The 26,154-nt window shown below is 42.0% G+C and overlaps 2 protein-coding genes across 2 annotated transcripts; both read left to right on the top strand.

Annotated features, from left to right (window-relative positions):
- The first annotated feature begins 261 nt into the window (after window positions 1-261).
- On the top strand, window positions 262-16,092 carry prpf8 (pre-mRNA processing factor 8). Its single transcript, XM_008425604.2, has 43 exons — window positions 262-437; window positions 1,363-1,540; window positions 1,655-1,823; window positions 1,993-2,157; window positions 2,268-2,486; window positions 2,570-2,782; window positions 3,362-3,487; window positions 3,617-3,722; window positions 4,010-4,200; window positions 4,306-4,425; window positions 4,530-4,719; window positions 4,846-4,965; window positions 5,308-5,442; window positions 5,559-5,688; window positions 5,796-5,992; window positions 6,698-6,904; window positions 7,207-7,370; window positions 7,465-7,591; window positions 7,859-8,051; window positions 8,424-8,611; window positions 8,696-8,934; window positions 9,041-9,187; window positions 9,285-9,495; window positions 9,573-9,689; window positions 9,779-10,026; window positions 10,103-10,282; window positions 10,601-10,736; window positions 10,850-11,019; window positions 11,199-11,328; window positions 11,415-11,561; window positions 11,674-11,834; window positions 11,925-12,116; window positions 12,507-12,744; window positions 12,832-12,960; window positions 13,272-13,385; window positions 13,472-13,645; window positions 13,800-13,993; window positions 14,103-14,342; window positions 14,462-14,603; window positions 14,699-14,839; window positions 14,918-15,057; window positions 15,198-15,400; window positions 15,499-16,092. The coding sequence occupies exons 2-43, from the start codon at window positions 1,372-1,374 to the stop codon at window positions 15,651-15,653; spliced, it is 7,077 nt and encodes a 2,358-aa protein (XP_008423826.1). The 5' UTR covers window positions 262-437; window positions 1,363-1,371; the 3' UTR covers window positions 15,654-16,092.
- Window positions 16,093-16,603: 511 nt separating this feature from the next.
- On the top strand, window positions 16,604-25,968 carry rilp (Rab interacting lysosomal protein). Its single transcript, XM_008425602.2, has 8 exons — window positions 16,604-17,173; window positions 18,878-19,001; window positions 21,868-21,989; window positions 23,223-23,429; window positions 24,074-24,246; window positions 24,378-24,503; window positions 24,618-24,716; window positions 25,646-25,968. Exons 1-8 carry the CDS (start codon window positions 16,838-16,840, stop codon window positions 25,764-25,766), a joined length of 1,308 nt encoding a protein of 435 aa, XP_008423824.1. The 5' UTR covers window positions 16,604-16,837; the 3' UTR covers window positions 25,767-25,968.
- Window positions 25,969-26,154: the final 186 nt, after the last annotated feature.

Here is a 26,154-nt window from a genome sequence, read left to right as displayed (position 1 = left end):
TAAAGAGTAAAATTATAATGAGTCCTACTCATAGTTTATCCTTTGTTTTGTTTTTTGTCTGGTTAAAATGTAATCTAACCCCATTCAAGCCGCTGTGATATGCACTCCAAGCCCGTAGAGGACAGTACTGTACCGGAAGTCAAATCTGCATTCTCAAAGCAGCGCTCCTTCTACGTTTGCGTTTCTTTTTTGGCGTAGAAGAGATCTCGTCGTGTTTTCAGAATCGCTCGATTTTGCGCAAGTGATATCTGAGAATTCCTCGGAGCTGCGTTAATCGTGCGGATACCGTCGTGCGCTGGTTCAGCTCGGTGCATCGCTGAAGCGGAAAAAAGCACGATACGGTCACACACGAGTTGGGAGATATGTTGTAGAAGCTTTTATTGACTGGTCAGAAGCAGTTTTAACACAACAACTGCACTTGGTGCGAAAGTATCGAGGTTTGTAGTCTTTAAATAGCTTTTTTTTGTTACTTAACATGCAGCCGTTAGCCACTGTCTAAGCGTTAGCATTAAGCTAGCATTTAGCTAGCGTTAGCATTAAGCTAGCATTTAATTTGTAACATGTTGGGCCTGCGGTTAGTTATCTAAATACTGACATTGATGCGCAGCAAAGTGAATGTTTAGTCGTTTTTAGTTTACAAGCATTAAATTGAGACATTTGTAAGCTGTTACCTGGTGATGTTACCGTTTTATTTCTGATTGTATACATGGTTTGTATGTGCGCCGCCTGATGAAGCCGTGTTGAGCTAACTAAGTTAGCAATGTCCGCAAAAAGGAAGCTACTGTTTTTCTTTTCAGCTTCATGCTGAACAAAGTGATCACTTTAAAATAAATACATAGGGTAGTGTAATTTAGCGTTCTACTGTCTTTAAACAAACCCCGGGAGTTTTGACTTTTAAATTAGTTATGAGTATTGAAATGGAATCATTTGAATTAAGTGGAGGAAAATGCAGACACAGACTGCCGTGAAACGACTAAAATAAACAGGTGTTTGGATTTACTTATGTCTTTGATTTATTTAAAATTAGGGGCGTTGGCAAAATTTGCAAAAGTTATGTTTCGGTAACTTTAAATTAATGACATATGTGCAATTGAATAAGATATTTTGAGCCTTTAAAAACAAAAATTCTGTGATGATTTATGCCCCCAATTTAATTTAAAAACTCGGTACAACTCTCGACAAAAATAGTTCATTTCAACAACCTAGCAAGGAACGATCAAGTGCCCTGAAAGGCAACATCAAGTACATTCATCTATAATTTTAATAGATTTCAGCTTATTTGATTATTTAATTTGTGTTAAATAATCAAAACCCAGTGATGATATGTGATCATTTTGCCTTTTAACTTTTTGTTTTGATCAGTGAGGCACCATGGCAGCTGCCTTTCCCTACAGAGGAGTCCCTCCAGGGATGCCACCAGGTGTGCCTCCAGGTGTACCTCCGGTTGTCCCCCCTGGTGTTCCACCAGGCGTCCCTCCTGTTGTTCCCCCCCCAGCGCCTGTTCCAGACTACATGTCTGAAGAAAAACTCCAGGAAAAAGGTTTCCTTTGTCTTTTTCTTTCCAGAAAAAATTACATCAAATCTAGAGTAGTTTCACTTTCTGAATATTTGTAAAATAATTATTAAAATGTTTGATAATTAATGTTGTTTCCAGCAAGGAAATGGCAGCAGCTGCAGGCCAAACGCTATGCGGAGAAAAGAAAGTTTGGCTTTGTGGATGCCCAGAAAGAAGACATGCCTCCTGAGCACGTCCGCAAGATCATAAGGGACCATGGAGACATGACCAATAGAAAGTTTCGCCATGACAAAAGAGTCTACCTAGGGTAAAACCAAATGTTCCTCTTGTATTGTTGCAGAGTTTTTAAGAAAGTTTTTTTTAATGTACTGAAGTTACAATTTAAAACGACACTGAGGTTTTTCCCTTCTTAAGCTGATTGATATTTTGGATTTCAGCTTCTCTGGATCTGATTGTGTTTATTTGTTCTTGTGCAGCGCTCTGAAGTACATGCCTCACGCAGTGCTGAAGCTTCTGGAAAACATGCCGATGCCCTGGGAGCAGATCAGAGACGTCCCTGTGCTCTACCACATCACCGGAGCCATTTCCTTTGTGAATGAAATCCCTTGGGTCATAGAGCCTGTCTACATTGCCCAGTGGGGGTGAGAGATTTGGGCACCCCATGCTCTCATTTTGTGCCCTTTTTGTTAAATTGTTTACCTGAAAGATGTGTGCATGTCTTACATCGGTGTTATTCCCCACAAAATGTCAGCACCATGTGGATCATGATGCGTCGTGAGAAGCGTGACCGACGACACTTCAAGAGGATGCGCTTTCCGCCGTTTGATGACGAAGAGCCGCCGCTGGACTACGCCGACAACATCCTGGATGTGGAACCTCTGGAGGCCATTCAGATGGAGCTCGATCAGGAGGAAGATTCTTCTGTCGTGGAGTGGTTCTATGAGCACCAGCCCCTCAAGGATAATCCTAAGTGAGTCTTCGGTTGTTTAAAGTTTTAAAGTCAGCTGCAGCTTGACTTGTAAATCTTAAAACATTTTAACGTTTGTCTTTCAGGTTTGTGAACGGCACCACCTACCGTCGCTGGCAGTTCACGCTCCCCATGATGTCGACACTGTATCGTCTGGCCAATCAGCTTCTAACAGATTTAGTGGACTTTAATTACTTTTACCTGTTTGACCTGAAGGCCTTCTTCACTTCAAAAGCCTTGAACATGGCCATCCCAGGAGGACCAAAGTTTGAGCCACTAGTCAGGGACATTAACCTTCAGTAAGTAGCTTCTTCTCTGCCCAGACTGTATGTTTTGCTGGACTGTGAACCTAACATTTTTAATTGCATGTCATTAATTGATCAAAAACATTTCAGTGAAGTTGTTTGCTTCATCTGTAGCCAGAGATGGAAATTATAATTTCTTTTCAACATCTCATGTTGGAGGAAGAAAGTTTCACAGACAACTCAGACATTTTACAACATTTGTCTTTATTTCAGAAAAACAAAACATTCAAGGCATTTTGTAGTTCATAGCGTATGAAGTAAATAAAAAAATTTTCTTGTCAAATGTATGTAGTTGTTTACAGCTATTGAGAGAAGCCACAGATAAACACCAAGATTTTCTCAAAGGGTAAAATTCATGTTGTTTTTCTTTGTCATCAAGACCTTAGATCAGAGCTTTAGATTGGGCTTGGGTGTGAATTAAGTCAGCTTCAGCATTGTGGTGTTTTATGATTTGTAGAACATGCAATCCAACTAAGGTGAAATGTTCAGGAAAATCTGAATCAGAAAAAGAATGAGATGTAAAATGTACAGAGGCCCTCACCGCTCATTTTTAGCTGTTTGTTTGCTCTGCAGGGATGAAGACTGGAACGAGTTCAACGACATCAACAAAATCATCATCCGGCAGCCCATCAGGACCGAGTACAAGATTGCCTTCCCCTACTTGTACAATAACCTGCCGCACCATGTGCATCTTACCTGGTGAGAACTAAACAATGGTTTGTTTAAACAAAGGCATGCTTGATTGAATTTCTCTCTTCTGTTGAAACATAAATTTTGCTACGATTTATGTATTGAGCTAGTTGGGTTCTGATATCTGTTTTTTTGCAGGTACCACACACCCAATGTGGTATTTATCAAGACTGAGGACCCAGATCTTCCAGCGTTTTACTTTGATCCGCTGATCAACCCTATTTCTCACAGACATTCAGTCAAGGTTTGTGGTTTATCGTCTTCCTTTTGCTCTGGATGACAACAAATTGGCGCTTTATTAAAAGGTCTTCTTACAAAGGCGCACTTGCATTGGCCTGCTTGCATGTGCGTAAGAACAAGGGGAATAGTAACATGAATGGTGACTATATCTTATTCCTGTCTGCAGCTGCAGAGTACTCCTCATCATTCAGATATTCTTATTATAATTTCTCCCTTTTTTCTTGAGTTTTTTTTTTTCTTTAAAAGTCAGAAACTGTTATAACAAATTTCTTAACTCCTGTTCTCCCTCAGAGCCAGGAGCCTCTCCCTGATGATGATGAGGAGTTTGAGCTTCCAGAGTTCGTGGAGCCGTTCCTTAAAGAGACGCCGCTCTACACTGACAACACAGCCAATGGCATCGCTCTGCTTTGGGCCCCCAGACCTTTCAACCTGCGTTCTGGCCGCACAAGGCGTGCCATCGATATCCCCTTGGTCAAAAACTGGTGCGCTAACAACCATTGTGTTTTAAAGAAGGAAAAAAATGTCTTGATTCAGCTCATATAATATATTTTTAGAGAAACCTGAAACTAGTGTGAATTATTTTTCAGGTACCGAGAGCATTGCCCTGCGGGACAGCCGGTGAAAGTACGCGTGTCGTACCAAAAACTGCTGAAGTACTACGTACTCAACGCTCTCAAACACAGACCCCCCAAGGCTCAGAAGAAGAGGTGACCATCACTTTGATTTCCTGTTAATTTTTTCATCTCAATTTGAAGCAATGTAATTGCCATTTGTTATTTTGTTGAAAGTTTTTGTCTCTGCTGCTTTTCAGGTACCTGTTCCGCTCCTTTAAGGCAACAAAGTTCTTCCAGTCCACCAAGCTGGACTGGGTGGAGGTGGGGCTGCAGGTCTGCAGGCAGGGCTACAACATGCTCAATCTGCTCATTCATCGCAAGAACCTCAACTACCTGCATCTGGACTACAACTTCAACCTGAAGCCGGTCAAGACGCTCACCACAAAGGTGCAGATCCGTCTATCGTATCAGTGTTTTATGGAATGCTTGGAGCGTCGTGAGATCTGGTGGAGTTTGTTAAATTCTGCAGTATTTTGTGTAAACGGTGGCGTTGTACACGTTTTTACCCTGCAGGAGAGAAAGAAGTCCAGGTTCGGCAACGCCTTCCATCTGTGCAGGGAGGTGCTACGTCTGAGCAAGCTGGTGGTGGACAGCCATGTGCAGTACAGACTGGGAAATGTTGATGCTTTCCAGGTGTGTTTTAAAAGTTTAAACCGTTAACTGGATTATCCACTTTTCTAGATGCACATTTTCAGCCACAGTGAACGTCTGAACTTTTTTGTTCAGCACCATTGTAGCAGGTTAATTACTTGAAATACCTAAAGAAAGTACTTGTGTTTTGAGCTGGACTTTCTCTGCCATCTTGCGACTAGAATTCTAATTTATTGACACATTATTAGAAAATAGTAGCAGCTTTAAAATGTAAACCTTTGGCATGCTCACATATGAGAAACCAGCACCTACGCCTTGTTTGATTTGGTCTTTTCAGTTGTTTGATGGTGATCTTATACTTGATTTTATGTTTATGTTTGGTAGCTGGCTGACGGGCTGCAGTACATCTTTGCACACGTGGGACAGCTGACGGGCATGTACCGCTACAAGTACAAGCTGATGAGACAAATTCGCATGTGCAAAGACCTAAAGCATCTCGTCTACTACCGCTTCAACACTGTGAGTAATTGCACCATGTTGTTCCAGTGTTTCTGAACACAAGGTGATTTTAATATCAAGAATATCAACTATGGAGATTCTTTACACTTTAACTTGTCTAATTCGTGTGTGATCAGGGTCCTGTGGGCAAAGGGCCAGGCTGTGGCTTCTGGTCTCCAGGCTGGAGAGTGTGGCTCTTCTTCATGCGGGGGATCACTCCGCTGCTGGAGAGGTGGCTCGGGAACCTGCTGGCCAGGCAGTTCGAAGGTCAGGCATCTTGTTAAGCCTTTGATTGCTGTTGTGCACACATTCAAATGATTATAGATGAGAAAATGTGTGAGCAACACCAAAATACTGTTAAATTTCCTCAAAAGGTCGTCATTCCAAGGGCGTGGCCAAGACTGTGACCAAACAGCGCGTGGAGTCGCACTTTGACCTGGAGCTGCGTGCTGCAGTGATGCACGACATCCTGGATATGATGCCTGAAGGCATCAAGCAGAACAAGGCCAGAACCATCCTGCAGCACCTCAGTGAGTCCTGGAGGTGCTGGAAGGCCAACATCCCATGGAAGGTCAGTGTTTTATATACATGGATGGGGCTGCAAGGTAAATCGCAAGCGATACAAGAGTTAAAAAAAAATAAAATAAAAATCTGCTGTTGCTGATTTCAGTATGTTTTCGATAGTATTCTAGAGCTATAATATATCAGAATTAAAATGGTTGGAGTTGACATTTTAAACTAACATTGTAACTATATGATTTAATCAGGTTGAATAATCTGCCAGCATTTTCAAATCCCCCAAGTTTTATAACAGGCTGGAACTTCAATAGGATAAATGGCGTATCTTTGTGTAATCAGCCTTCCTAATACGTCATTAAAGTTTCTGTCTTGTAGCTTGAATGAAGGAGCTGCCTTCATGCGACAACTTATTTGGCTTAATTTTAAACGTAAAAATTCAACCTGGCTGTACAGCACGATGTTGTGTTTGCAAATCAGGAAAAAGATCTGATTTTTGAGTTTCAGGCCAATCTACGTAAAAATCATGCAATCGATCATCTCCATATTTCTCACTCCTCGTTATCCAAATTGAATTTGGCATTTGAGAAACTGTTACTTTAAAAAAAAGGTAAAATCTGACTAGTATGTTGACTAGTATGAACTTTTACTTTGCTTCTCCTAAAAATCTGCATCATGTTATGACTATTTTGAGCACATAGGCACATTTTTATGTACTAAAACAATTAATAAAACAAGTACTTTCCCTCCAAACTGTTAGGTGCCTGGTCTCCCGACTCCCATTGAGAACATGATCCTGCGATACGTGAAGGCCAAAGCTGACTGGTGGACCAATACGGCTCACTACAACAGAGAGCGAATTCGCCGCGGAGCCACTGTGGACAAAACGGTGTGCAAGAAGAACCTGGGCCGGCTGACCCGTCTGTACCTGAAGGCTGAGCAAGAGAGACAGCACAACTATCTGAAGGTAAACTTTCAGCACCAAGGAACTTTGTTTAGAAAACATGACAGATAACTTATTTTGAAGTCCTCTTACAAAGGCGCACTTGCATTGGTCAGCTTGCCTGTGCGTAAGAACTGGAGGAATATGAAAATGAATGGTGGATTTTATATTGCTGGCCGCAAGAGCGGTTGGCTTCTTCACGGTTCAGATATTCAAAAGATATTTACAACCTAGTGCATTGATTAATGGAAGATATCCAAAAATATTTCAGTGAAAGTTTTGTTTTCACTGAAATGGGTCTTGATTTGCGTATTTTCCGCCTCCAGGACGGACCTTACATCACTGCGGAAGAGGCTGTGGCCATTTACACAACCACTGTGCACTGGCTGGAGAGTCGGCGCTTCTCTCCCATACCTTTCCCCCCACTCTCCTACAAACACGACACCAAGCTGCTGATCCTGGCTCTGGAGAGGCTCAAAGAGGCATACAGGTAATTTAATTTCATGACGATCATCAACTATATACAATTGTGTTTTCTGCCTCAACGTTTTAATATTTTTTCCATGTATGTTTTTGTCTGGCAGTGTGAAATCTCGTCTGAATCAGAGTCAGAGGGAGGAGTTGGGGCTGATAGAGCAGGCCTACGACAACCCGCATGAAGCGCTTTCCAGGATCAAACGTCACCTGCTCACACAGAGAGCTTTCAAAGAGGTCAGCACAAAGAAATGTGGAGACAGTTTAGAGATGTTTCTTCTTTAAGGCAGGGAGCTTCAAGCTCAAAATGTTACAACATTTTTTAGAATTTATTAGGGTCAGTGTGTGAAGGGTAAGAAAAAACATGAAAATAGTTTCCTGTAAAATAGTTTTGAAGTCAATCTATATATCTTTCTAGACCCAAACTTAAATGTAATTTGGAAAAAGTTTTGTTACTATGTGTGATTTCTTTTTTCAGACTTTGTGTATTTCCTTTTTGTGCAGGTTGGTATTGAGTTCATGGACTTGTACAGCCACCTGGTGCCTGTGTACGACGTGGAGCCCTTGGAGAAGATCACTGATGCGTACCTGGACCAGTACCTGTGGTACGAGGCAGACAAGAGGCGACTTTTCCCTCCCTGGATCAAACCAGCTGACACTGAACCTCCACCGCTTCTGGTCTACAAATGGTGCCAAGGTGACTTTCACGTTAGGCTTTCAGAACATCAGAAACCCGGAGTCTTGAATCATTTTCTCACTGTAGATAAATAATCTAAACCAGGGGGTGTCAAACTCCAGTCCAACTACCAAAAAAATACAATCTTATCAAACTGCTGAATCCATGTTCAGATTTGTTATTTTGTGATTTCCGGAACATAAAGATAATATAACTGAGCTACATTAGTTTTCTGCTGAAATGTTGTAAAAAAAAAAAAAATGGCTAGAAAAATCCAAAAATTTGTAGATGTAAAAAGAGTCAAAGATTTAGATTTTAAAATTTGTAGAACCCTGTAATAGTTTATAAATATTTCTTCAACGAGCTTTAATAACATGTCTTATTGCTCCTCAGGCATCAACAACTTGCAGGACGTGTGGGAAACGGCTGAGGGCGAGTGCAACGTGATGCTGGAGTCTCGCTACGAGAAAATGTACGAGAAGATCGATCTGACTTTGCTCAACAGACTGCTGCGTCTCATCGTTGACCACAACATTGCTGATTACATGACGGCCAAGAACAATGTGGTCATAAACTACAAGGTAACCCTGTTCGCTGATTCTTTTAGGACATGGTAGCCAGCTAGGTACTGGAAGATGAGTTAAATGTTTTTATCTCTTCTGTAGGACATGAACCACACCAACTCTTACGGCATCATCAGGGGACTCCAGTTTGCCTCGTTCATTGTTCAGTACTACGGTCTTGTGATGGACCTGCTTGTGCTCGGTTTGCACCGTGCCAGCGAGATGGCCGGCCCACCCCAGATGCCCAACGACTTCCTGAGTTTCCAGGACACCACCACCGAATCGGCCCATCCCATCCGGCTGTACTGTCGCTACATCGACCGCATTCACATCTTCTTCAGGTAGGAACATATCAACACAGGACACTTGTATTCAGATTGTATTGTTTTGCTTTACTTGAAATCTGTTGGAGTTTTAAAATTGTATTAACTTTCTTTTATTCTGCAGATTTTCTGCTGATGAGGCCAGAGACCTGATTCAGCGGTACCTGACGGAGCACCCAGACCCCAACAACGAGAACATCGTGGGATACAACAACAAGAAGTGCTGGCCTCGTGACGCCCGCATGAGACTGATGAAACACGACGTCAACCTGTAAGTTTACCCTTAGATAATCAGTCGGGACGTTTGTGAAGATAGGTTTATTCCACAAGACGGCAGTAGAGTTGAAGCCTCTTGTTGATGTCCTCAGCGGGCGAGCGGTCTTCTGGGACATCAAGAACCGCCTGCCGAGGTCTGTGACCACAGTCCAGTGGGAGAACAGCTTCGTGTCGGTCTACAGCAAAGACAACCCCAACCTGCTCTTCAACATGTGCGGCTTCGAGTGCCGCATCCTTCCGAAGTGCCGCACCAGCTACGAGGAGTTCACTCACAAAGATGGCGTCTGGAACCTGCAGAATGAGGTGAGGAGAAGTTCAACAGTCCTGGATTTTCTCTTTCCGTTGATTCTGAAGGCGTCTTGTTGTGTTTTCTGATGCAGGTCACTAAAGAAAGGACGGCCCAGTGTTTCCTGCGTGTGGATGATGAATCCATGCAGCGCTTCCACAACAGAGTGCGTCAGATTCTCATGGCTTCTGGATCCACCACTTTCACCAAGGTTAGTCTTTGCAGTCACAAGCTACTATGGTAACTGAGAGTTTGCTGAAAGGGATGAATCATCTGAGTATAAATGGTTTATGTGTTCAGATCGTGAACAAATGGAACACGGCTCTGATCGGCCTGATGACCTACTTCCGTGAGGCTGTGGTCAACACACAGGAGCTGCTGGACCTTCTAGTGAAATGCGAGAACAAAATCCAGACCCGTATCAAGATCGGGCTGAACTCCAAAATGCCTAGCCGTTTTCCTCCGGTCGTCTTCTACACTCCTAAAGAGCTGGGCGGTCTTGGCATGTTGTCCATGGGTCACGTTCTCATCCCACAGTCAGACCTGCGGTAGGGACATCATCTCTAGCATGTTGCTTGCTATTTCAGAACAGCTGACTCATTTGGTTGTGTCTTTGGTTGCCAGGTGGTCCAAGCAGACAGACGTGGGGATCACCCACTTCAGGTCTGGAATGAGTCATGAAGAAGATCAGCTCATTCCTAACTTGTACCGCTACATTCAGCCATGGGAGAGCGAGTTCATCGACTCCCAGAGAGTCTGGGCCGAGTACGCCCTCAAGAGACAGGAGGCCATTGCCCAGAACAGGTAAACTCTTGACTGACAAGGTCATTTGTCTGAACCAAATTTTCTTTAGTACAGATCTTACTGTGCCTTAACAAAGTATATAAACTAGATGCCCTTGTGTGTCAGTTTAGTCAAATTGAAGTCATGATCAGTTGTTTAGTGTTCAGTGAAATGTTTGAAATCTGGAATATTGTTTTACCAGACCCTGTATGAAATGTCACTTTATCCCTAACCTTTCTGCTTTGTTTGTTGGTCTTCATGATGCTGCCTGTTCTGAGAGGCTTCTTTGAATTTTGCTTAAAGTGATTATGCTACAATGTACTTTTTTTTTTCCTCCAGGCGTCTCACTCTGGAGGATTTGGAGGACTCATGGGACAGAGGAATACCTCGGATCAACACCCTTTTCCAGAAGGACAGGCACACTCTGGCCTATGACAAAGGCTGGAGAGTCAGGACAGACTTCAAACAGTATCAGGTACAATAGAGTTGATCAGGAAACTAGAAATATTAACTTATGTCAATGTCAAAAAAAAAGGAAAAGAAAGAAAGCTTCTCCAACATGTTGTTGTCTCTCTCTCCTGAGCTCAGGTGCTGAAGCAGAATCCTTTCTGGTGGACCCACCAGAGGCACGACGGTAAGTTGTGGAACTTGAACAACTACCGCACAGACATGATCCAGGCTCTAGGCGGCGTGGAGGGCATCCTGGAGCACACACTCTTCAAAGGCACTTACTTCCCCACCTGGGAGGGTCTCTTCTGGTATGTTCACTTTACCACTAACAGTGGTGATGGGTAATTTGATGGACCACTGAAATAGAAGCTAATTAGAACTGTTTCTTTACTGTTTCTAGGTTGTCCATTGCTTTAATTCTTTGATCTTGCATTGTAGCTGGTCGTTGCTACATTCTAGTTTTATAAACGGTTAATCTTTGCTTTAGGGAAAAGGCCAGTGGCTTTGAAGAGTCGATGAAATGGAAGAAGCTGACAAACGCCCAGAGGTCTGGTCTGAACCAAATCCCGAATCGTCGCTTCACTCTGTGGTGGTCCCCCACCATCAACAGAGCCAACGTTAGTACAGTCATCTGGTTCTAAATGAGCTCGTCTGCTAGCTGTGAATGTCTGCTCTAGCTTTTGTTTTTCTGTCTCGTCTCCAGGTGTACGTGGGTTTCCAAGTACAGCTTGACTTGACAGGAATCTTTATGCACGGCAAGATCCCCACGCTGAAGATCTCCCTCATTCAGATCTTCAGGGCTCACTTGTGGCAGAAGATTCACGAGAGCATCGTCATGGATCTCTGTCAGGTGGGATCCCAGCATTTAGGAGTGAAGGATTTATGTATCCACAAGCGAAACAGCAGAACAAAAGCATCACAGTTCCAGGATGTTTAATGAGTTATCCTTCTCTGGGTCTCAGGTTTTTGACCAGGAACTCGATGCTCTGGAGATCGAAACCGTGCAGAAGGAGACCATCCATCCCAGGAAATCCTACAAGATGAATTCGTCCTGTGCAGACATCCTCCTGTTTGCGTCTTACAAGTGGAACGTGTCCCGCCCGTCTCTGCTCGCTGACTCAAAGTAGGTCTTATGGTGAAAACTCTTTATCTAAATGCGAATTGGAATTCTTTCTGCATGCAACTAAAGCTGACCTTTGACCTTCTCCTTCAGGGATGTGATGGACAGCACCACCACACAGAAGTACTGGATCGACATTCAGCTCAGATGGGGCGACTACGACTCTCACGACATTGAGCGCTATGCCAGAGCCAAGTTCCTGGACTACACCACAGACAACATGAGCATCTACCCCTCCCCCACTGGAGTGCTCATTGCCATTGACCTGGCTTACAACCTGCACAGGTGTCTATTGTTTGAGTAATTTGTAAAACTTTGCTTCAGATTTCATATCCATCCTGTGACCTCCTTTAGAGATAGTTTCTTTCTAAGGCAGTATTTCAGGGCTCACACTGGTTTATCTTTATGAAATGTAGTGTTATTGTTATTCACTGACGATCCCATTTACCAGGAGATTATGGTCTGGTAGTTGTGGTTCTCTACTATAATCATTTCTTAGATCTTCCACTTTCTGGGATTGTTGGAAATGATCAAGTCGTTCAATATGGCAACTAGTTTCAGTTGCCATTTCGTAAAATAAATACTTACCTAGACCATTTCTTCAGGGTTACTGAATATTTTTCCATATTTTTTTCAAGTGTGTCTAACCTTGCCTTTTATCTGCTTTTCATCCAGTGCCTATGGTAACTGGTTCCCTGGGAGCAAACCTCTGATCCAGCAGGCCATGGCCAAGATCATGAAGGCCAACCCGGCTCTGTATGTGCTCCGAGAGCGCATCCGCAAAGGTCTGCAGCTGTACTCCTCAGAGCCCACCGAGCCGTACCTGTCCTCTCAGAACTACGGAGAACTCTTCTCCAACCAGATCATCTGGTTTGTGGATGACACGAACGTGTACAGAGTCACCATCCACAAGGTCAGAATTGTTATGAAACAAATGTTGAAATTCAGACAAGTGGATTTTGAATTGTGTCACATTTATTATTTTAATTTGTGAACACAGACTTTTGAAGGAAACTTGACCACGAAGCCCATCAATGGAGCCATTTTCATCTTCAACCCCAGGACAGGCCAACTGTTCCTCAAGATCATCCACACATCTGTGTGGGCTGGACAGAAACGTCTGGGACAGGTGAAAACCACTTAGCTTTCATCTGTGGAGTTTGTTCTGGTTTTAGAAATTAATTTGGTTTGGAGTTTTTATTTCAGTTTTAACCTTAAAGCATTAAAAAGCAAAGAAATCGTCTGGGATTCCTAGAATTTAGTTCAGTTCTGTTTTCTGCTGTTTCACAGCCACAGTTAAATCACAAAAGATTTATGGTTTTTTTGTCATTTAAAGGGGTGGAATGACACATAGGGCCATTTGTATAGATAATCAAGTTATCTTCAGTAATTATGAAAATGCTGGATATATAAAAAATAACTTAATTTTTTTCTTTGCAGCTGGCCAAATGGAAAACGGCTGAAGAAGTTGCTGCCCTGATCCGCTCCCTCCCTGTGGAGGAGCAGCCGAAACAGATCATTGTGACCAGGAAGGGCATGTTGGACCCTCTGGAGGTAAGACCTTCCTCTCTTTAACTGGTTCTTTAAGAATCATCCTCTGTGGATGGAAATTGTGTTTTACAGTTGCTGTCTCTGCTTAGGTGCACTTGCTCGACTTCCCCAACATCGTGATCAAGGGCTCCGAGTTACAGCTGCCCTTCCAGGCTTGTCTGAAGGTGGAAAAGTTTGGAGACCTGATTCTGAAGGCCACTGAGCCACAGATGGTGCTGTTCAACCTCTACGATGATTGGTTGAAGACCATCTCGTCTTACACTGTGAGTTTAGCCTCTTAAAATACATGCAAGACTTTTTTGTTGTTTGTTGACTTTATTTTGTCCAAAAAATGCTATTGCGGACAGTTTTGATGTTTTAGAACAAACTGACTTTCCCTTCGTAAAAAGCTTGCCTGGTTCTCTGCTCCCTATCCAGGCCTTCTCACGTCTCATCCTGATCCTAAGAGCGCTCCACGTCAACAACGACCGCGCCAAGGTGATCCTGAAACCTGATAAAACCACAATCACTGAGCCCCATCACATCTGGCCCACGCTCACAGATGAGGAGTGGATCAAGGTGGAAGTTCAACTTAAGGATCTCATTCTGGCCGATTATGGCAAAAAGAACAAGTAAGAGTTGTTCTGTTCACTTAATCCAGAGCGTGGCTCAAGTTATTTTGTAACTCTGAATAAGCAGAGATTGTATTTTGTAGTTAAAGCTTGTTTTGTCTGTGTGCAGCGTGAACGTCGCCTCCCTGACTCAGTCTGAGATCCGTGACATCATCCTGGGTATGGAGATCTCAGCCCCGTCTCAGCAGCGTCAGCAGATCGCCGAGATCGAAAAACAGACCAAAGAGCAGTCGCAGCTCACCGCCACGCAGACCCGCACCGTCAACAAACACGGAGATGAGATCATCACCTCCACCACCTCTAACTACGAGACTCAGACCTTCTCTTCCAAGACTGAGTGGAGAGTCAGGTGTGTGGAAACATTGGTTTGAAGTTTTAATCGGAAGGCGTTAGCTGGAGTCTTCCACAGTAGCCAGCTGTAAGACGACGTTGATGTGTTTTTATCGTTTGACTTTAATTCTCAATCAGGGCCATATCTGCTGCCAACCTCCATCTCCGAACCAACCACATCTATGTGTCCTCTGACGACATCAAGGAGACGGGTTACACCTACATCCTGCCCAAGAACGTTCTCAAGAAGTTCATTTGTATTTCAGATCTGCGGGCTCAGGTACGACCCCCCCCCCTGAACAACCCCGTAATCAAACGCCTCTTGCTCCACACTCTTAACGAGTCTCTGACTGAAAACTGCTGTTGTTGCTTCAGATTGCAGGCTACCTGTATGGCACCAGCCCACCAGACAACCCCCAGGTGAAGGAGATCCGCTGTATCGTCATGGTACCTCAGTGGGGGACACACCAGACTGTCCACCTCCCCAACCAGCTGCCGTCTCATGAATACCTTAAAGTAACGGCACTATATACATTTTGCTCTCAAATGTAAGTGTATTAGTTGTTCAGTTTTTAACATATTATGTTTGATCAGGAAATGGAGCCTCTTGGCTGGATCCACACACAGCCGAACGAGTCCCCACAGCTGTCCCCACAGGACGTTACAACCCACGCTAAGGTCATGGCTGATAACCCGTCATGGGATGGAGAAAAGACCATCATAATCACCTGCAGGTAGGTTTCAATTCAGCGCCAAAAGAGGGCCTAAAACTATTGATAAATATGTATTTAGATATGAAAATGTAAAGGAACCCTGGTATAGATCGTAAGAAAGTGAAGAGTTTTCTGACTTGGAAGCTTTTGTGTTGTTTCAGCTTTACGCCTGGTTCGTGCACACTCACAGCCTACAAGCTGACCCCCAGCGGCTATGAATGGGGTCGGCAAAACACCGATAAAGGCAACAACCCGAAAGGCTACCTTCCATCCCACTATGAAAGAGTCCAAATGCTGCTCTCTGATCGCTTCCTGGGCTTCTTCATGGTTCCCGGCCAAGTCTCCTGGAACTACAACTTCATGGGTCGGTATCCTTATTTTTTATTTTTTTGTAGTTCTTCGTTTTTTTTTTTATTTACTTTTTTTTCCAGAGCTGGTGCAATTAATAAATTTTGCCAACAGGTGTGCGCCACGATCCCAACATGAAGTATGACCTGCAGTTGTCCAACCCCAAAGAGTTCTACCATGAAGTCCATCGACCTTCGCACTTCCTAAACTTCGCCTCGCTGCAGGAGGGCGAGATTTACAACGCTGACAGAGAGGACATGTTCGGCTGAGCGCCGCCTTCCTGCAAATCTTTGTAGATAGATCTGCCAGAATCATGAAGAGCCAGTCCAGAAATGTCTCCGTAATATTTCTTCATAAGATGCTCAGTTGTGATATTTTGCATTTCTTTTTATGTGAAGACTTGAGGAGCTTTTAAAAATTAGTTTTGTTCATTATTTTCCATGAGTGTTTTGTTCTTTATTACAGTAAAACTCTTGGTAAGTCTTGGTTCTTATGGCTACTTGTATGCGAACTAGTGTTTTTCAGGACGTAATATTTGGTGTAACTTTTGACATTATTGCAGAAGGTTAAACACGACTTCCTCTTTTCCCTTTGAGAAATGAAATTGAAAGTTGCATTTTCTTACTAGAAATACCCTGTTAACATGTTCCAACTGTACACCCTGTGATGTTAAATGCTGGGTTTAAATAAAAATCACTTTTTATAGAAGTTGTTTGGACAATTTCCTTTTGGGGATTTTTCTGAAATGTACCAGAGCTGTGAGTAAAGCGGAAGTTCTGCATGTAGATTTACTCTAGTAGTACTAGTGAACACTGCTTCCTTTGTTAGCCTTATAAATTTGCCCATTGACAATTCAGAAGTCACCTAGTAAATAATTACCTATGTCAGACATAAATACAAATAAATGTATACTGTAGTTTTCTTCTGTCTGTAATATGTAAAAGTTTTTGACATGAAAAAGTTTAAGGAGAATGGATGCTTTTGCACTGTTTATTAGTGTCCTGCCACTTTTTATAACTGCATGCATTTGCAGATGGTAATTGTGGTTTTAGCTGCAGAGAGGAAACCCGAGCCTTCACGCTCCGCTAGGTGCTTCAGTCTTCAGGAACTGGCAGTGTCGGTGCATGTTGCCCTGGCGTTACATTGGTCAGGAGAGGAGGAGGGTCCTGTAGCGGGTTTACAACAGAGCACTGCTCTGCCCAGCCTTGTCCCCACCACAGCGCGTCTTGCAGGGTTTGACGTGACAGCATTAAATAATTGAGAGCTGGGAACACGAGCGGGCATGTTCGCGTGTGTTCAGTGTATGCGCTTTAAAGTGCACAACAAAGCTGGCGAGGTTTGGAAGAATTTACTTTCTCTATTTTCACTTTCACAAAGAGCAGACGAGTCTGCTGTAAGCCGTGGGGGCGGGAACATGTGAAGCGAACTCCTACTGCTGCTGGCCTCAGACATCATGGACACGGGCACAGAGAGCAGACTCCCGCAGGAGTCCTGCTGCTTTAACAGGACTTTTTCCACCCTGACCGTCGATGATGTGTACGAAATAGCCAAGCTGGTCGGCGCTGAGGTGGAGAAGCTCATCGACGGCTACGGCAAAGAGAGCGTGGAGGGTCTGGTTCCGAAGATAGTGAAGGTGCTGGAGCTGCTGGAGAGCTTCGTCTCCGGTAACCAGTCGCTCTGTCTGAGGGAAGAGGAGCTGCTGAAGACGTTTGAGCAAATCCAGCTTCAGCAGCAGAAGAAGCGCTGGGGGAAGGACGGCGAGGAGGGCTACGAGAAAAATGAAATCCGGGTGAGTTTTAAATGCAGCCACCATTTTGTATTTATTTTTTTTAACGAACTATGTATTTCTCTTAGGAGACCGTTCTAACCATGTAACAGTAACAAACAACTCTGTCTGTTGTAAACCAACGGTTTACATGGCTGACCTCCACAAAATGTTGCTAAAACATTCAACATTTCAACTTTTAATGTGTAGTAAGCAATTTTATAGTGGAACTTGAAGTTGGGTGTAACTACAAGACATATATTTATTGTAACTGAAGTAGTTATTTGGTTTGCCATTTCTACAAACAACCCCATTTAAATCCCTCGTCGTCAAGACAACAAGATCAGTTACTTGGTTAACGTCTTGGTTGAGCATTTTAAATATGGACGAATCGTGGAAGAAGAAAAAAAATTTATCTCCTTAAATATAACACAGCTGGTTCACTAGGCTTCCTCAATATTACCACTATCACATAATATTGAGAAAATATTATATTTTCTGTAACTTCCACAGTTAAGTAGGTATATATGGATGGATATCTAATAATTATATGGAATAATGTTTCACTTATGTGATAATTTAACAATCAGAAAGCCCTGATGAGATTATGTTCCCATTTTATATCATAATTATAAATGTACTACTTTAAAGTAATATCTCACATCTTACTTTAGGTATTGTTTAATAATAAACACCTAACTAGCTCACATTAAGAGATAGCAATTAACTGTTAATTATCAGATGATATTTTAAACTCTTCATAACATAATAAGATCATAATTTTGAGATAAGTAGCAGTGTTTGATTTGGGCAGTTGTCCAGGGTCGCATTAGAAAGTGATGAGTGCCAAATCATACAATTTCCTGTTAACTGTCCACTTGAGAAATTTTCTGTGACTGTCAGATTTAGTAGATTGTGGGGTTTCTGCTTTACAAGTTTGTTTGTTTTTTCACAGGTTTTCAAAAATCATATTTTTTAAGAATTTTTAATTGGCACTAGTGGCCTTTATTTAACAGTAATCTGACGGGGGAAACTCAGCTTGGGACTGAATCTTCAAGGTGGAGCTTTGGAGAAATGGGCGGGGCTTAAGGGAAGTAGGCGGAGCTTTGCAGGAACAGACGATGTTGTGGGGTTTCTGTAGGACTGCTCTGTTTTCTATTAGCCCCCACAATCTCAAATAAGTGTTTGCATTTTAATTGTATTTCGAGAACTGCCACTGTATAAGTATTTCAGAATAATTCATAATCATAAAATAGAATTAGCTGCATCATAATTTTCAGATATTATCTGATGTTTTAGAAATATTTCATTATTACGACTTAGTGTGTTAATGTGTCATCATAAATAAATATGATAGTAATCGTACCTCGTAGAACATCATGACTGTAAGTGAGATATGTACGTCTTATAGTATGATTTAGTGTCATGAATATGACTAAAAAATTGTCAAAATTTTACCCAATTTAGAAAGCTAAATCTTAATTTAGTGAAGGTATTTTAATTTGCTTTTTGAATTGCAATGATTGACAGAGTAATTGAAAAATGACAAACATTTTCAAGTAAAAGGCGGCACACTCACTGTGGCATATTAGATATATAAAAAAGAACTGGTCCCGGTTCCAAAATTTTCACGAGAGTTTTTCCTCTGCATTGTCAATTACATCATAACATTAAATACAGATCCTCTGGGGTTAGGATTTCCTCATCTTTCTCCTATTTCTGGAGCAGGAGCTGCAGCAGAAGGAGGAACAGTGGGAGAGGAGATGTGAGGAGCTGCAGGCCAGGTTGCAGAAGCTCCAGGATGATAAGAAGGAGCTGAAGAGCAGGCTGGAGGGCACCTATGCCCAGGAAGGTGTGCTCTTTAAGTATTTGTTGAACTTTTTATGGTCAACTTAGACAATTGTTTTACCATTATGGTTTAGTTTGGATGCTAATACTGTTGTTTACATTTTGATTTTACGTCTTACTTTGGGGTCGTTTCTTACACTATCAAACTTTTTAATATTTTACATGTAACAGAATACAAATTTCAGACAGGATATGTTTGGATCTAGATTGTGAAACCATACAACACCGTGTTCTGGATTGTAGAGTGGACTGCAATAGATTTTTTATTTTTATTTTATTTTTCATTTACCTAAGCATCTTGTTGCTCCAGGCCTTGTGCTTTCCCTGTTTTTGTCATTCTGGTGTATGTAAAAGCTTTGTGGAAATGCAGATACTCACAGCACACATTCAAAACAGTGGCTTAACTTTAAGGCATTCATGCTAAACTCGAGAGTAGTCTGACTGGTTAATGCAGTGTTCGCAACACACACACACACACACACACACGCACACACACACACACACACGCACACACTGTGCTATCTTTTTGTTAATTCTCCAGGTATGAGAAGAAGCCTCTGTAAAAAAAATGTTTATGTCAACATAAAGAGGAGGCCCACACCGGCAGACAGGTATTATCTTGTGGAAAGCATGTTGTCTTCCTAGGTAGGGCTACAGAGAGAATTTTGCTTTCAGTTGTCATGGGTACGAATGCCATAATAGTTTTGAAATCTAATAATTTATTTGAAACATTTTCTGGGAACTTTCAGCTTAAAACATCCAGGATTCTTTAAAAACAAGAGTTGGGTCCACATGTTTTTATGCACTGGGTTTTCTCTGTCCACATTGTCTCAAAAGTATAACAGTACATGGTTTCCTCCAGGAAACTTGCTAAGCTTAAATAAATAAAAGCTAAGTGATTGCTTAAATAAATAAGCAGTGCTTAGCCTGGTGGGGGCACAAGTAAAGCCTGGTGGCCCGCCAGGCTTATAATACACCAAGGGAAACCCTGCAGTATTTTACCAAATGACACTTTGCAAGTTACTTTACACGTCACAGTCAACAACAAGCTTCTGGTACATTTTTTGTTTGGATATTTGACCATTGCTAAGTAGAACTGGTAGAGCTTGTTTGAATTGTTTGGTTTCTTGACAGAGGCAGAATTTGAAAGGGTAGTTTGCAAAAGTTCAGTACTGCTCTGTCTGAAATGATACAAAACCTGAATGATAGGAAGTTCTAGAACACCCAAGGCACGGGGCTCTTATGAACACAATAGTCACTGAAGTTTTACGTTAACATGAACTAAAACTTTGCCAACCAAGAAAGATGCTTGGGTGTTTTGGAACCGCCTGTTTCAAACTGAAATGTGTTGATATCCACACCAGTCTTCTGGAGAACATTTTTTTTTTCAAATGAGGCAAATTTATAACCACACCTAGGAGACAAGCTAAAGCTTCTAAACCTAAGAACATTATGCGAGCAGTTAGACCTGGTAGTGGCGGCATCATGCCATAGGTTTGTCTTTGCTGACAATATAAATAGAGGTATAATTGGTCAATTTTACCTTATTATTAACAGCAAAAAACTTTGATCACAACAGGTTTTAAAACATATAAAGCCAGACTAACATTAAGCTAATGTGAGTGGCTCCAACCTTGGATCTGAATGGATCATGCTTAAAATTACCATCAGAAAACCAATTGTTAAAATTAGATCTACCACATATGATATACGTACAAGCCTGTGTGTATAATTACCTCTGTGTGGATTTGATAAAATCCTCAATAAACGTAAAGTTATCCAAAATATTTTTTGTCTAAAAGTGAATAAAGGTGCGTCATCAGAGCTCACCAAATAAATGTTAAAATAAGATATTCATGTTTATGATGAGTTCAATTAGCATAATATCAGAAAAGAAAAATAAATATGTATTATATTTTTTACAAATGATTTTTCAACAACATAAAAGACCAAATCTGTCTTGTATTCACAAAGAAGACTCCAAACCTGTAAAAGTAGACTTGGAGTTATGCTGACTCTTAGGTTTTACGTGGGAGGAAATGAAAGTAGAACAACTTAATTTGAACTAGAGAAAGTAAAAGCTAATAGGCTTTGGTGTTTAATGAAGCTTAGTTCAAATATCAAGCTTTACGTTTACCGGACTAAAATAGCCAAGTTTTTAATTTCATTTACCTCCTTTTTTTTTTTTTTTGGACAAAACCTCAATCGCCCCATTTTTTATTCCCGTCCAACATGCAAGAACTATGTCACCCGGTGGGCAGCTCACCAGCCAGTCACAGACCTAAAACTAACCATCACACAGGTTTGGGTTTAGGACATGCACTTTATTTCTTCTCTTAGTGCAGCCATGTCTGAAGTCGGAGTCCGTTTATTCAAATATGGTGAAAAAACATATCTTACTTGAATGGTAGGTGTGTGCGTTATCTATCTTTCTGTGCTCAGGTTTAGACATCCACCACAGTATTTTAGTTTGCGCTCCATACAGCAGTGAATAATAGGGAGTTATCTGTGGTATGTTTGCGTTAGCTTTGTGATTAAATGTTTGTGACACAGTCGTCTTGTCAGGTTGGAGAACTGGGAACTCCACTTTCAGAAAAATTCTCATGATTTCCCAGAGTTGTATACTTTGGTGTTTGTTAATCAGATGTTAATATGATATTACAACACAATTAGAGTTCTGTGTATTTGTACATGAAGCACCATTTTAAAGGCACACGTTTCGTAGCTAACTGCTTTCAATGCAACACTAAGCGGATTGCAGTACCTTCGGTCTTTCATAATGTTTTGTAATGAGGGCAAAGAAATCTGATAGCAGTGCCATTTTGTACCTTTGCTTTTTTCTTCCTATAAATATTGTTTGTTATTTTTAGATCGTACTCAGAGGCAGGAGCGGGAGGTGATGCTGAAGCTGAAAGGGGTGGTGGACAAGCAGAGAGACGAGCTGAGGGCGAAAGTCCAGGAGATCACCACAGTCTCCAAAGAGGTGGAAGCGGTAAGGAAGCACTTGTACCATTGAACTGCTAAAACACTAAGACAGATATCAGTGATAACACACAGATGATTCCCATCGAGTAATTATCTGAGAAATTAGTTGGCTATACCGCAGGTGATCATCTTAAGGTCTAAAGTTCTCACTACGTAATAAGCTGCCACAATCAGGTTGGTACTACTAGACAGAAAAGTCCTGAAAAAGCGTCATAAACTTAAAGTGATGAGGAAGATCACTTTAAAATACTACAAGAAGCTAGACATCAATTCAGAAATGTTTTATAAAGCACTCAGAAAGAAATTAGAGCTTCTAAAGAACACGAATAAGGACTCTGGATGAGGGTGAGTCGGTGAACGGTTGGTAAAAGTCTGAAGAGATTCATCTAATTGTTGCTGCTTGCATATCTCAGGCAAGTCCAGGCGTTGTTTTTGCCCACACAGCTTCTGTGTATGTGTACGTGTGTGTGTGTGTGAGTGTGTAGCTTGGACTGATTGCTTGCATGTGTCTCTGTGTCTGTCAGGGCACGCACACCACATGATTTATACAACGGCCAAGTCTGGGTGTGTTTGTTAATGCTTAACTTGTTGCTCCCAATCAGTTGACATAAAGGATAAAAAGAAAACCTTAAATGTCAACTGACGTAGTTTAGTTCATGACATTTTCACTTGATTCTGTCTCCGCATTAGTGTGTAAAATATTTGTCTCTTAATGCAGGGTTTTCCCCAGTTCATTATAAACCTGGTGGGCCACCAGGCTTTACTTGTGCCCCCACCAAGCTAAGCATTGTTTTCTTTTTTTCTTTTAGTTATTTTTTTAAATTATTGCCTTTTTTAAGGATTTTATTTATGGTGTTTAGATATTAATCGCCCAGTCTTCCAATAATGCATAACTATCAAGTGATATTTTCAATTTTCCTGTCAACTTTTAACATTTTTTAACTCAAAAACATGGCAGCTGGCTGGATGACTGCTCTAGCGCCCTGAGCACTGGGCGTAGCAGGTTTTCTGGGGGAAACCCTACTCAGTGTATTTGTTTTGACAGTGTGTGGTTTATTTGTTCACCATGTGCTTCAAGCACAAACGTGGCTGTTTTTCGGGCTCCCTGTCTTTATGTTCAGCAGCGGCATATCGATTGTACCTCTGTTTCTAACCCCTGAGATGAACAGCAAATGTCTGCCTTACTGCTCATGATGCCATTACAAGTGTGTTGTGTGTGTGTGTGTTCATGCGTGTGCAGCTCCAGGAGCAGTTGGACCGCTTCATGAAGATGAACGAAGAGTTGCGGCACAAGCAGAACGTGCTGCAGACGCAGCTGAAGAGCATGGTGGAGAGGAAGGCCGACGTGGAGACGGACCTGAAGGAGAAAAACAAGGAGATAGAAAGGCTCCAAAGACAGCTAAACAAAGCCAACGCACAGCTGAACAAAGCCGACGGAAACAGCTCTGTATGTGGTCTTGTTGCACTTAATACTCTTCTTATGTATTTTATACATGCCAATGTGTTGTAAACAATTCTCTTTGTTTTAAAATTGAAACATCAAATTGAGGAAAACTGAATATTAGTACTGTATAACCTAAACGGGGTTGGGAGATTCAAGCTTTCCTATGAAGCACAGAAGTAGCCGCTGTTTGTCAAACCACAACTTCTCTGTTAATTTTAAGTTCAGGCCTTGTGCTGACCACTCCATAATGCTAACCCTGCTAATCTGGAACCACATACTGGTGTTAGGGTCGTTGTCCTGTAAAAACACCCGTTTCGAGGAAATTCCTCTTCGTCAAAAGGCAGCAATGTTTTTGCACGTTGTGTGAGCTCAACGTGCAAAAACAAATAGACATGCCAAATCCAATCTGCACTGGCTGGATGATAAGTGTTAAATTTGGCCTTTCTCAAATGCAAGCATGTCAAGAAAATGTTCGTCTTGGAAAGGGGAGATTCTGAACTGCCGAGCTGACCAATCCAGGATTGGAACGGCGCATTCTGTTGACTCGTCGTTTTCGTTCCTCAGAGTTTCACACAGTTCAGTTGCTCTTCAGGAGAGCTTATTAGCTATTTGTTGTTGCATAGACTAATGAGTTTCTGTTTCCCCAGCTGCCCAGTCCAAGTCAAACTGCTAAAGAGTTGGCCGAAAAGCCAACCGTTGAGCAGAACGACTTTGATCAGCCGTGCTTCACAAAGAAGGAGGTGCGGGAGATTCTGTTTGAGAGGAACGAGCTGAAAACCAACCTCTTCCTGGTGCAGGAGGAGCTCAACTACTACCAGAGGTGGGTTTTAAAGAGCTTCAGTTGAATATTGATGAGGAACATTTCAGATTCAGGTGCACTTTTGACTATTTAGTTCTTAGAGTTTCCTAATTGTTTTTTTTTTTTTTTTTTTTATCATCGTCTATTTGCAGGGAGATTTTGAATGAGGAGAGGTGTCCAGGCTTCCTTTTGGAAGCTGTCCGGTCGGCAATCAAAGAGCGAAGGAAGCTGATAAAGGCGAAGATGCTGGGGATTCCACTGAGCGACTGCAGCATCAGGTACGTCTTAGAGGCAAAATGCATTCCTCACATTCAGAAATTCACCCAGCAGTAAGGTCTAGATGAAGAAACATGTGAAAGAGGTGAGAAATACAGCCATATGTTTTTCTTCAGCGATAAGGAAGAGACGAGTTCCCTGAACGGGCAGACAGAAGTGGAGCACTCAGAAGTAGACGGGCCTAGCAAACCAGCTGAGTCACGCATTCGGCACCTGTAAGTTCACACTGAAAGTTGAGCTGGCTACAGCTTAAAGGTGTGGTTACAGCTTAAAGCCTGTAGGGGTCAGAGTTCTGGTAAAAATATAACCTTTACATACAAAACACCCTGTATGTACCGCACACTATCCTGAACATGCCATCCCCACTGCGAAAGAAGACATTGGCAACGTTATACTCTGATGATGCTTTTCATAATCAGGGAAGCTGGTCAGTGTTGAATGAAGGAACTGAAAGAAAGAAAGCCTGTTTGAAGCTGCAAAAGCTGTTGTGTCTAGGGCGGAGGTTCACCTTGCAGTATAATGCAGAGACGGAGCTACAGTGAAACTGTTTAGATCAAACATAGCATAGTGGCGTGTTAGAGCGGCCAATGTAGTGTCTTGTTGAGAAATAGCTAGAGTTGACATTTTACTAATTTTGTTAGTAAAAAAAAAAAAAAAAGTCAGACACTTTAATTGCAGATCTGATAGAGCCGATCGTTCAAATAGTGGAAGCTGTACTTGCAGTGAAAGGGGGGGTTTATCAAATGCTTGCCACAGGGGGATGAATACTAATGCACTCCACACTTTACATATTTTTATTTGCACTACATTTGGAAACCAGATTTTATGTTGCTCCCATGTTGGTCTGTCACTCGAAATGCCAATAAAATACATTTTAGCTTATAATATCAAAATGTGAAAAAGTTTGAGTGAATTTATTTATTTTTCTTACAAAACACGTTATATATGCAACTTTGCAGCAGTAAGGATGCAAAAATAAAAAGCATTCTCACACAAAGGCCAACCAAGCCACAGAAACACAGCAGCATGAGTTCCACTCCACCGCCTCTGTCCCGATGATCTGCCAATCCTTGTCTATATTTAGCTATTATCCCTGACCGCTTGTCTGACCCGAGGCCTGTCTCTTCCACTCTGTCGGCCGCAGCTTCGGCTTTCTGACGCGCGCGAACAGGAACCCCACCCACATGAGCAACTCTGCCTCCAGCTGGGAGATCCTGGGAGAAACGGAGGCCAGCGAGGAGACGGAGCCACAGCCGACTTCTTAACGCCGGTCGGGAGAGGCTGCTGCGAGGTTTCTCTCTGCTTTCAGCCGCTCCTCGCCCTGCAGCTCGTAGCAGAGCACCTGTTGGATCAGAGAAAGTTATTTTAACGCTCCTCGTGCTTGGGTGAAACAAAACTAAGTATCTTAGGAGGAGAAGACATAATAATATGTCAGTAATTTTAATAAACAAACCCTCTAACTCTCACTTTTCAGCTGTCTTTCAGTCATGACTTGCTCAGTAAGAGCTTAGACACTGATTAAATGGAACTAATGTAAACGCAAGAGGGACATGTTTAAGCTCTTGAACCTTTTTTTTTAGTTCAGCAATTAAAACAATCAAGTGTATTTATACTTATGTACGAGAAACATTTTAATGTTTTTAATTATGGAGA

This window comes from Poecilia reticulata, linkage group LG13 (assembly GCF_000633615.1).
Source record: "Poecilia reticulata strain Guanapo linkage group LG13, Guppy_female_1.0+MT, whole genome shotgun sequence".
NCBI classification, from domain to species: Eukaryota; Metazoa; Chordata; class Actinopteri; order Cyprinodontiformes; family Poeciliidae; genus Poecilia; species Poecilia reticulata.
Note: the sequence above shows the minus strand (reverse complement) of the source record. Positions and strands in the feature narration are given on the sequence as shown.

Bases quoted from the DNA above. Each gene is read 5' to 3' on its own strand.
- rilp (XM_008425602.2), top strand. From the start codon at position 16,838: ATGGACACGGGCACAGAGAGCAGACTCCCGCAGGAGTCCTGCTGCTTT. The intron at 17,174-18,877 runs GTGAGTTTTAAA...TTTCTGGAGCAG, and splicing joins ACGAGAAAAATGAAATCCGG to GAGCTGCAGCAGAAGGAGGA. The intron at 24,717-25,645 runs GTAAGTTCACAC...TGTCGGCCGCAG, and splicing joins GAGTCACGCATTCGGCACCT to CTTCGGCTTTCTGACGCGCG.
- prpf8 (XM_008425604.2), top strand. From the start codon at position 1,372: ATGGCAGCTGCCTTTCCCTACAGAGGAGTCCCTCCAGGGATGCCACCA. The intron at 1,541-1,654 runs GTTTCCTTTGTC...TGTTGTTTCCAG, and splicing joins AGAAAAACTCCAGGAAAAAG to CAAGGAAATGGCAGCAGCTG. The intron at 13,646-13,799 runs GTGAGTTTAGCC...CTCCCTATCCAG, and splicing joins AGACCATCTCGTCTTACACT to GCCTTCTCACGTCTCATCCT.